Source organism: Carlito syrichta, unplaced genomic scaffold (assembly GCF_000164805.1).
Source record: "Carlito syrichta isolate Samal-C Ts95f unplaced genomic scaffold, Tarsius_syrichta-2.0.1 Scaffold246489, whole genome shotgun sequence".
Classification (NCBI taxonomy): domain Eukaryota; kingdom Metazoa; phylum Chordata; class Mammalia; order Primates; family Tarsiidae; genus Carlito; species Carlito syrichta.
The window spans coordinates 29,522-39,838 of record NW_007190585.1 but is presented as its reverse complement, the minus strand read 5'-3'; the positions used below and the strand labels follow the sequence as shown (position 1 = coordinate 39,838).

Sequence of the window (10,317 nt, the reverse complement as noted above, 5' to 3'; positions counted from 1 at the left end):
CGCCGGAGCCCAGCAGGTCAAGGCTGCGGTGGCCGGGAGTGGCCACTGCACTCCAGTCTGGGCGACAGAGTGAGACTCTAACTCAAAAAAAAAAAAAAATTGCAAATAACAATATCTACTTCCCAGAATTGCAACTTTAAAAAATTAGATATTATATGCAAAAGTATTTTGTAAACTAGAAAGACCCTTGTAAAAAACAAGTTTTAATATGTCTCCAAAGAAGTGAATTTTTCCCAGACTCCTACTCATTTCTTGGGGGTATTCTTGTTTTGTTTTGTTTTGGTTTTTTGAGTTAGAGTCCCACTCCGTCGCCTAGGCTGTAGGAGTGCAGTGGCACACTCAACGGCCACTGCAGCTACAACCTGCCTGGCTTAGGTGATCCTTCCTCCTCAGCCTTCCAAGTAGCTGGAACCACAGGTGCACACCACCATGCCCAGCTAATTTTTTTTGTTTGTTTTTTGAGAATCAAGGTCTCTCCAAGTTGCCCAGACTGGTCTCAAACCCCTGGGTTTAGGCAGTCCTCACCTCCACCTCCAAAGTGCTAGGATTATAGGCGTGAGCCACCATGCCCTGCCATTTCTTGGTTTTTATCTCAGAGGTTTAAGAGTCACAGGTTTTCTTTTCTCTTTGTTTTGTTTTGTTTTGTTTTTGTAATTTTAGTTTTTAAAAATTTTTCTCTTCACTGGACTTTTAAAAATATAAATTTTGTGTCATTTTGTGTCAGATCGCTGTGGGTCACTGATAAAGTATTTGATTGTCATACATCTAATCTTGTCTTTGCCCTGTGATATTTGTATGTTGTAAGAGTCACTGGCTTTCATTTGTAATTTGGCGGATATTGTTAAACTTTCAGGTGAAAGTACTGAGGAAGAGTTGCTGAGAAGACTACAACAGATTAAAGAGGGCCCGCCACCACAAAACTCAGATGAAAATAGAGGTATGTTTTGTTTGGAGTGGGGGTAGAGGATGGAATGATAGAAACTTTATAATAGTAAATGTCAGCCAAAGATTATCCAGAAATGGCATCATTTAATTAAATTAATTTAGTGCTAAGTAACTGCTCATAAGAAGAGAAATGGCATTTTCTTGATATTTGTTGAAAATATCAGCATGTTTTTTCCTGCCTCACCTTTGAACTATTTGTGTTACTTGAGACACTGTGAAAAATGGCCTAGTGATTTTTTTTATTTTCCACCTTCATTGAAATTTTCTCCTACTTAATTCTTTCTTTTTAAACATGTGACTTCTTCACGAGCAAAAAGAAATGCTACATTCTCTAACCCAGTGGTTCCTAATGGTATAATTTTGCCCCCTAGGGGGCACTGGCAATGTCTACAGACATTTTTGGTTGACACACCTGGGGGTTTGCTACTGGCATCTAGTGTGTAGAGGGCAGGGTTTCTGCTAAACATTCTGACATCCCATGATAATCCCATAATGATGTCTCATTCTGACAGTCCCCAAGGCAAAGAATTAACTGGTTTAAAACGTCAGTAGTGTCACTGTTAAGAAATCTTGCTCTACTCAGGTCTGGAGTTTCACTTCCAATGTGAAATAGGAATTTGACTATGTAACTTAGATGATATGATAAGTTTGGTTCTTGAATATACCATTATATGTTCTACTCAGTGTTCAACCTATTTATTTGATCTGATCTTTAATTTCATGTCAATTTAAAGTCTTAGTAACATTAAGAAATACTCAGGACCAGACATAGTGGCTCACACCTGTAATCCCAGCACTTTGGGAGGCCAAGGCAGGAGGATTGCTTGAGCCTAGAAATTTGAGGCCAGCCTGGGTAACAGTGAGACCTCTTCTCTACAAAAACTCAAAAAATCAGCTGGGTATGGTAGTGCACACCTATAGTCCCAGCTACTTCAGAGGTTGAGGTAGAAGGATCATCTGAGTCCAAGAGGTCAAGACTGCGGTGAACCGTGATCATGCCACTATACTCCATTCTAGGCAACACAGTGAGACCTCGACTCAAGAAAAAAGATACTCAAATATTTTTAAACCTATAAACCTTGTTTATATTTTGCTATGGCTACAGTAGTACTACATTTTAAAATAATCAAAGGCACATAAGCCTAGGGCCTAGAAGTGATGTTGTAGACTAATGAAAATTTGACAAAATTTGTACACCTAACCCTTAACTGTACCCCACAATTTTAAAATAAAAATATATGTATATTAAAAAACAAATAAAAGAAAATTTGACAGAATATAATTTGAACTAAAATACTAGTACTGTACCTTAACTAATGTTTATTTACCTAGCTTGATTACATTAGTGTTTTGGCAGTGGGCTGAAAAAATATCTTCTTATGGTCCCAAAGTGGTATGCTAGGCTCTGTATACAAAGAAATACTGAAAACAGACTTCTTCCAGATTTTATTAAAAATAAAATAATTCCCTAAACTTCCCAATTATAGCTTGTTCTTTTCCAATGGAATTAGAATTTTACTGCTTTTACTTATAAATCTATGCTGTGTGGTTTGTAAAAATCTGTAAATGTGAAATATGTTCGTAATTTTAAAGTTCTTAGTACAAAGTTTCAGAGCACTGTTATATGATTGTCCTAATTTTAGTAGTTCCTTTTTCTTCCTCTCCCACTCCTTTGTTTTAAACAGGTGGAGACTCTTCAGATGATGTGTCTAATGGTGACTCTATAATAGACTGGCTTAACTCTGTCAGACAAACTGGAAATACAACAAGAAGTGGACAAAGAGGAAACCAATCTTGGAGAGCAGTGAGCCGGACTAATCCAAACAGTGGTGATTTCAGATTCAGTTTAGAGATCAATGTTAACCGTAATAATGGGAGCCAAAATCCAGAGAATGAAAATGAGCCATCTACAAGACGTTCTAGTGGAGAAAATATGGAAAACAACAGCCAAAGGCAAGTGGAAAATTCACGATCTGAATCAACATCTGCAAGGCCTTCTAGATCAGAACGAAATTCATCTGAAGCATTAACGGGAGAAGTCCCACCTACCAGAGGTCAGAGGAGAGCACGAAGCAGGAGTCCAGACCATCGGAGAACCAGAGCCAGAGCTGAAAGAAGTAGATCACCTCTGCATCCAATGAGTGAAATGCCACGAAGATCTCATCATAGTATCTCATCTCAGACTTTTGAGCATCCTTTGGTAAATGAGACTGAGGGAAGTTCTAGAACCCGACATCATGTGACATTGAGACAGCAAATATCTGGACCTGAGTTGCTAAGTAGAGGTCTTTTTGCAGCTTCTGGGGCAAGAAATGCCTCTCAAGGAGCAGGTTCTTCAGACACAGTTGGCAATGGTGAATCTACAGGATCAGGACAGAGACCTCCAACCATAGTCCTTGATCTTCAAGTAAGAAGAGTTCGTCCTGGAGAATATCGGCAGAGAGACAGCATAGCTAGCAGAACTCGGTCTAGGTCTCAGACACCAAACAATACTGTCACTTACGAAAGTGAACGAGGAGGTTTTAGGCGTACCTTTTCACGTTCTGAGCGGGCAGGTGTGAGAACCTATGTCAGTACCATCAGAATTCCCATTCGTAGAATCTTAAATACTGGTTTAAGTGAGACTACATCTGTTGCAATTCAGACCATGTTAAGGCAGATAATGACAGGTTTTGGTGAGTTAAGCTACTTTATGTACAGTGATAGCGATTCAGAACCTAGTGGTTCAGTCCCAAGTCGAAATATGGAAAGAGCAGAGTCACGGAATGGAAGAGGGGGTTCTGGTGGTAGCAGTAGTTCTGGTTCCAGTTCGAGTTCCAGTTCGAGTTCCAGTTCAAGTTCCAGTTCAAGTTCTAGTTCTAGTCCTAGTTCCAGTTCCAGTGGTGAAAGTTCAGAAACTAGCTCTGAGGTGTTTGAAGGCAGTAACGAAGGAAGCTCATCATCAGGCTCATCAGGTACCAGGCGAGAGGGTCGCCATAGGGCCCCCGTCACATTTGATGAAAGTGGCTCTTTGCCCTTCCTTAGTCTGGCTCAGTTTTTCCTCTTAAATGAGGATGATGATGACCAACCTAGAGGACTCACCAAAGAACAGATTGACAACTTGGCAATGAGAAGTTTTGGTGAAAACGATGCATTAAAAACCTGTAGCGTTTGCATTACAGAGTATACAGAAGGCAACAAACTTCGTAAACTACCTTGTTCCCATGAGTACCATGTCCACTGCATCGATCGCTGGTTATCAGAGAATTCTACCTGTCCTATTTGTCGCAGAGCAGTCTTAGCTTCAGGTAACAGAGAAAGTGTTGTGTAATTAAGATCTGAACTCTCATTTTTGTAGCTGGTATAGTGATGGGCAAACAGGAATCACTTGCTTTTATGTCCACTTTTTGAGTGGTGCTTAAGTGTAAAGTAACAACCTGAATTGAGTCATTGCTTTCTGAAGGAATCATTGTCCTTTCTCCAGTTTCTGTTCCAGAATAAAAGGAAATACTTAAAAAGCAACGTTTAGGACCTAAAAATCTGAGTTCAGTACCAGTTGAATTGGTAGTGTCTGTTACTGATAAATTTATCAAATACTTTTGTCAGTTTCTCCTTTATTAATCTTAAAAGATCTGCCTTAGCAATGGCTCCTGTTTCATGTTGATCTTTAAATTTCCCATGCCATAGGAGAGAGGGGCAAAGGAAATTCCCAGTTTAGACTATGTTATGGTATGTGTTTCATAAGTGATTACTTAAAGCTATATCATTCCCAGTTATTAATTGACAAAAATTCAGCCACATTCTGAATATTGTTTGTTCACCTTTCAGACTAGGTGATACTGAACATGTCAATGTAAATAACACTAAGTTTAGGATCTTTGTAAGTGGATAACTCTCCTAAGCCCATCACTGTGGCACACTGTAGAGTGAGCTTATAGTTTAATTGAGATATTTATCTTGTGGAAATATTAAAAAGCCTATGCTTGTGTAAGTGAAAAAAATCACATTCATTTGTTTAAAAATGTAAAGCTATTTTGTAGAGGCTCAGTACTTTTCCAATGCACTGTTGTATTAATGCATTAAAAATTGTAAAGTACCATGCTTAGAAATGAGAAAAAACTGCTTTTTGTGAGCCAACGTAGTAAAAAAAAACACACCAAACAAAGTACAAAGCTGCTTTTGTAAGTGTGTAGATGTCAAGAGCAGAACATATCTGTAATACTTAATGTATGTGAACAGCTACTGTGACATGCAAAGGAAAGGACAAAGCAGAATCAAGCTGCATTAACGACCAATGGAAATGGTGTATTTTAGCTTTGATTTAGGCCGGAAGTGAAAGATGGGGAGGAGTAAAGAAAACTGCTCTGAAGAATTTAAAGCTTTTATGAAGACAGTAATAATGCAGGCATGAACTGGTTTCATATGGTGAGAGCAGCAGCATCAGCTTGACCTGGTATTTCACCTGAGTAGATGAAGCAGATCAGCAAATTTGGCAGAGCTTTGGGGAAAAAAAAATAACCACTACCACTTAGCACAGGTTAAATTGATATTTTTATAAGTCTGCTCCTCAAAAAAAAAAAAAAGGTAGAGGAAAGAGACTATAAACCACTTTTAGCATATGAATTTTAGTTGGTACAGATGTGTGTGCTAATAGGAAAGTCTCGAATTTGTGTTGTTTTCGAGATTTGTCATTTAAGGTACCAGTGCACACTTGTTAATATTTCATTACTATATCTCTAACACAGACCTAACATCTCACATTTAAAGACCAGTTGAAAATTAAGGAATTTTTATCATTTGTTGAAAGTGAGTCATGTTAGATTATTTGAAATTCAGATTTTAATTGTGCTGCCCATATTTGAAGATGAGACTGCTGACCCACTATCTATGGACATGCACTTTATGTTATCTTAGTAGTAACAATAGCTTTGTGATAAGCCCAGTACTCTTGCCTAATTTCTCTTTTGAGACTGGTTGGGGTTAGGATTAGTCTGACTATGGAGCAGATATTTACTTTTCTGGGAAAGGCTAAGAGGCCAAAAGAGGGATTGAGCATGTCCTTGGCCTTTAACAAAGTGAGCTAACTACCCAGACATAGTCAAATACTCTACAAAGTAAACAAGTCTGCTTTAGGAATTATATGGCTACCTTCACTGTTATCAACTTAGCTGTAAAGATTATTTCAAAGCTCATTCTTTCATGTTTTCTTCTGGCTTTCAATCCTACTTAAGTATCAAAATTAACTTGTAAATATGGTAGTTGTTTACTAAGGATATGTACTGCTCTTGCAAGGAAATAATGTCCAAACAAAGCTTCACTTATTTTTTTTAATATAAGCAGATTTCACTGTTTATGGCGCTTATGTAATACATTTTATCTTTTTAAAAAATTGTCAATGTAAAAGTCAGGATTCCTTGATATTTGTGAGCCTCCTTGTCTCCTTTCCTCTAAGGGTGTAATCTATAGTTTTCAGATCTGCAGGGTAGTCCCAATTGGCTAAAAAAGAAATCCATTTTCCTCTTGGCATAAAATGTTCCATTATAGGGGTGTTCATTTTTTAATAGTTTAAAAACAATTGCAGCACATTCTAAGCATAAAAGGAAGTCACTGATAACAGGTACCTCCCTAACCTCCCAAGATGTATTACTCATTTGTGAAGTATTAAAGTAAGAGGTAACTCAAGCAGAGTGCTGGTTATGAATGTAGATATTGAAGCTATTCATAAACACTGGAAATAGAAAGTTTTTAGCCTTCAGTAGAATGCACATATTGGACATATGCACGTGGACACCTTTTTCAGTAATGTTCATTGATTTCCATTGGATTATGTAGAATGAATGCAAGTATTTTAATGAAATTTGCTACTTTTTTATTTTGTGGAGTCCATGACTAATATATACTTATTACTTGTGTTGTGGACATTGAAGACAAGGTCAGATGTAGGTGTCAGATACACAATGAAAAACAAAAATCTTTTTTTCTCACCAGCATCCAAACACCTATTCTTGAGGGAGCGTTTCTTGCAAAAGACTTTACATTTCATTTTGTATCTTTGCACTTTTTCTTTATTACAGAAAGCTTCTGGTTTGAACTTCATGCAGTTAACAGGAACAAGAAAAAACAATATGGGGGTTTACATTGTTTAAAGCATAGGGAAAAGTACTAAAACCTGAATTTCTTTGAATATTTCAGATGGTTTTTAAAATTCACTTACTAGTCTGAAACATTTGAAGTGTTTTGTTTAACTCTGAACAGCTGACAAGGTTGAGATTTATTAGTACTACTAGAACCAAAATTGAACGAGTTAATAACGTTAAAAGTGTACAGACTTTATCTGTAGCAACACTAGAAGATGAACCATGATGTTAATTTGGAATATTTGCTCTAAAAAGAACATGTTAACTATACCTCAGTGATGTTAAGGGAGGTGGGAATTGAGAAAAGTATTCACATTAGTGTTGGAATGTAGGTAGCTGTACAGTTCATAAGAAAACCTTTAGCACCAGGAGATATATGTGTGTATATACACATGTGCATGCACACACACACACACACACACACACACACACACACACACACACACACAATCTTTAAGAACATAATCATTGGAATTCATCCAGACTTTAGGAAACTGGTTAGCTATACATGTTATCTCAAGTAATGTTTTTTGCCCCCAGGACAACATGTCTTTTCTGTGCCAAGTGTTCTCTCCTAGTGTCAGTGTCTCATATTTATGAAGGGTTATCACTTAATAGTTAATCACCTGCTTCCCAAGTGTCCACGACATGAAATGGGTCAAGCATCAGCCATAACTTTCAGTTAGCTCCCCAAATGCCCATGTGATATAGGGAGGTAAATGTTGCAAAATGCCTCTTAAAGGGCCATTTTTACAGCATTCTAGAATACAGTGGCACCTTGTGGTTGTTAATATTTTTCTTTTAAAGATGGAGGTTTTTTTAAATTCTCCCTTTTTTCTCTTTTGTTCCTTTGTGAACAAAAAAAAAAAATTGTGATCTGCCTTATTTTTTTTTTTTTTAAGTTTTACCTTACTGGCTTCCCTGTCAAATGTTTGACCAATATTAAGTACATAGAAGCCATGTTTGAAGGGCACTTTTATTCTTCCTTAGTCTTAAAAGACTATGCTGATTGTTACTTTCTGAAATGTCCTGTACCTTAGTAATGCAAGAAATTGATGAGGCACATGTTAAAAGTGTCAGGTGTGTTTTTTCCTTAAGTATAGTATAATTTTTCGGTATGTTTAATATTCAATAACAGTGTTGTAACTCATTGCGCTAACTAGTAAATTATGTGCTTTTGAAAAAACATTGCAAAATGTAAATTGATGTAACATCTCGCATTGGAAAGTGCAAGGTCTGAGGAACTGGTATTTCACTTATTTTTAAATCAGATTTCTAATAGCATTTACAGATAGCTGTGAGTTCAGTACCTGCCCCTTAGAATTTTTGGCATTCTGAGATGAATAATTATTTTCCTTAACTGGAACAGTTCTAAAATATTATCTAATACTCCCAACAAGTAAGTGATCTTATTTAAGTAACCCTAGTTTGTATCTTCAAGTCTACAGCATTCACTAAAACTATTATCAGGGTGTTAATCACAGAACAGTTGGTATCAGTTTTATAATTGTCTTCGTGTTTTGATTCATATCTGAAGGAAATAGGTATACCCTCCAACCTTCTAAAAATTAGTTAGATGCTTGATTTTGATTAGGATTTGTTTACTAAAGTTACACAAGCTGCTTTACAGTCACTTGGGTTGAGTAGTAGGTATCTTAGAGACATGCAGTGAAAGTGAACCCCATCATACCACTGTGCCTCTTTATTTCAAGGTTCCTGTATCAGTTCCTCATCTTGCAGATTTATTCCAATATTAAGGTATGGTTGAACCAGCTACCCAGCCTTAACTCAATTTAGTGCCCCATTACTAATGTTCTTTTAACTGATTTGTATGTGTTTTAACTGTCCATTGTTTGGATTTTACCTCTTAATAGCTCCATTTGTCCCTGGTGCTGCTTTTAAAGATGTGGGGCCATGTGATCAGGTATCAAGTTGAGTTAGGTACGCAGTAGGCCTGGTTATGTATCTGTGCCTGTTTTATCTTCTCCGAGGAAGAGCTGCTTTGGTATAGATGTTTACTTGGATTCATAAAGAATCTGGTAGCAATCTTGGAAAGCTTTCTGAAGCCTGTAAGAGCCTGAAGGGATTTGAAGGGTGAACAGTAACAAAGGCTGCCTTTATGTCTTTGAACACGAAGCACATAAATGTATGTTCTATAAAGACTGAAGTGATTGTTATACCGGGGCTTCCTGACCTCTGGGAGAGACTCAAAAAACAGGAGCACAAAGTGAAGTGAATTTGCTTGACTTGCTTTATTTGGTTTCTCATTTTCTTTCCATTTAAACCTGAGCATAACACCCTTCTCCAATGTTTATCCAGCAGACTCCTGGTTGGGAAGCCCTGTATTAAATTTTGAGAATGTACCCAGTTTTTTGTTTTGTTTTGGGGGTGGGAGTTGTACAATGCTTTACACCCTGCTAAAAATTGTTTAATGCAAAACAGGACCTTGAAAGGTCAGTCATATTAAAGCTGGTTTGATTATTAATAGTTATCTTTTAGGAAGAAGCTTTTTCCCTATGTAAGATGTCATACTGCAGATTTAAAATATAGACTATCAATAAAATGCATGAAGTGATCATTTGTGCTTGATCATCTCTCCTTGGGTTTTTCTTTAAAGGGGGAATCTGCTAAACATTCATTCTGTTGCTTCAAACCAATGTCAGATGACTTGATTTTTAGAATCAAGTGGAATTACAGTGCAACCTTGATTTTTATTTTCATCACTGCTCTATGAGTGTAGCCAGGTACTGGTTTATGTGATAAAATTTTCATTTTATGTATTGTGTAGTTGAGTGGCTTAACCTTTGAGTGGTAAAATAAAAGATTAAAGCATATTCCAATACAAGAAACCTGGAAAGATTTATGTGAATGACATTTAAGTAGGTGCATCTTTGCTGTTTCTTGTATTCTTACCATTGCCCTGACCCTTGCTTGACCTCTCTGTACAAAACCTTATATACACATATGCTTGTACAGTTTATTTTCCATTCCTACCTTGACCCTCTTAAACATGTTGCCTACACTACTAAGATGTCCTTGTTTCAAGTAGATTGCCACATTCTGATACCTGGTGTGGTGCATTTTATAGTTCATTTCCTCTGGTGCCTACAGAGCTGGTGCTCATTGGCATCGTAACTTAGTTCCTCAGGATAGTTTTGGTATAGTCAGTTCTTCACCTCATGACCTTCCCAGGGCTTTAATTTTAGTGTTAATTTATTATTTGAAACAGCAACACCACCAAAAAGTGTATCTTTTA

At 37.1% G+C, this 10,317-nt stretch overlaps 1 protein-coding gene across 3 annotated transcripts in view; it reads left to right on the top strand.

Annotated features, from left to right (window-relative positions):
• The window catches only part of RLIM (ring finger protein, LIM domain interacting), a 28,801-nt gene extending 18,898 nt beyond the window's left edge, over positions 1–9,903 (top strand). For all 3 annotated transcript variants that reach the window (XM_008051930.2, XM_008051929.2, XM_021709511.1), the window contains 2 exons: positions 854–937; positions 2,631–9,903. In XM_008051930.2, the coding sequence (XP_008050121.1) occupies positions 854–937; positions 2,631–4,255 (1,709 nt within the window). In that variant the 3' untranslated portion in view covers positions 4,256–9,903. The remainder of the gene's footprint in view (positions 1–853; positions 938–2,630) is intronic.
• The last annotated feature ends 414 nt before the right edge of the window (positions 9,904–10,317 follow it).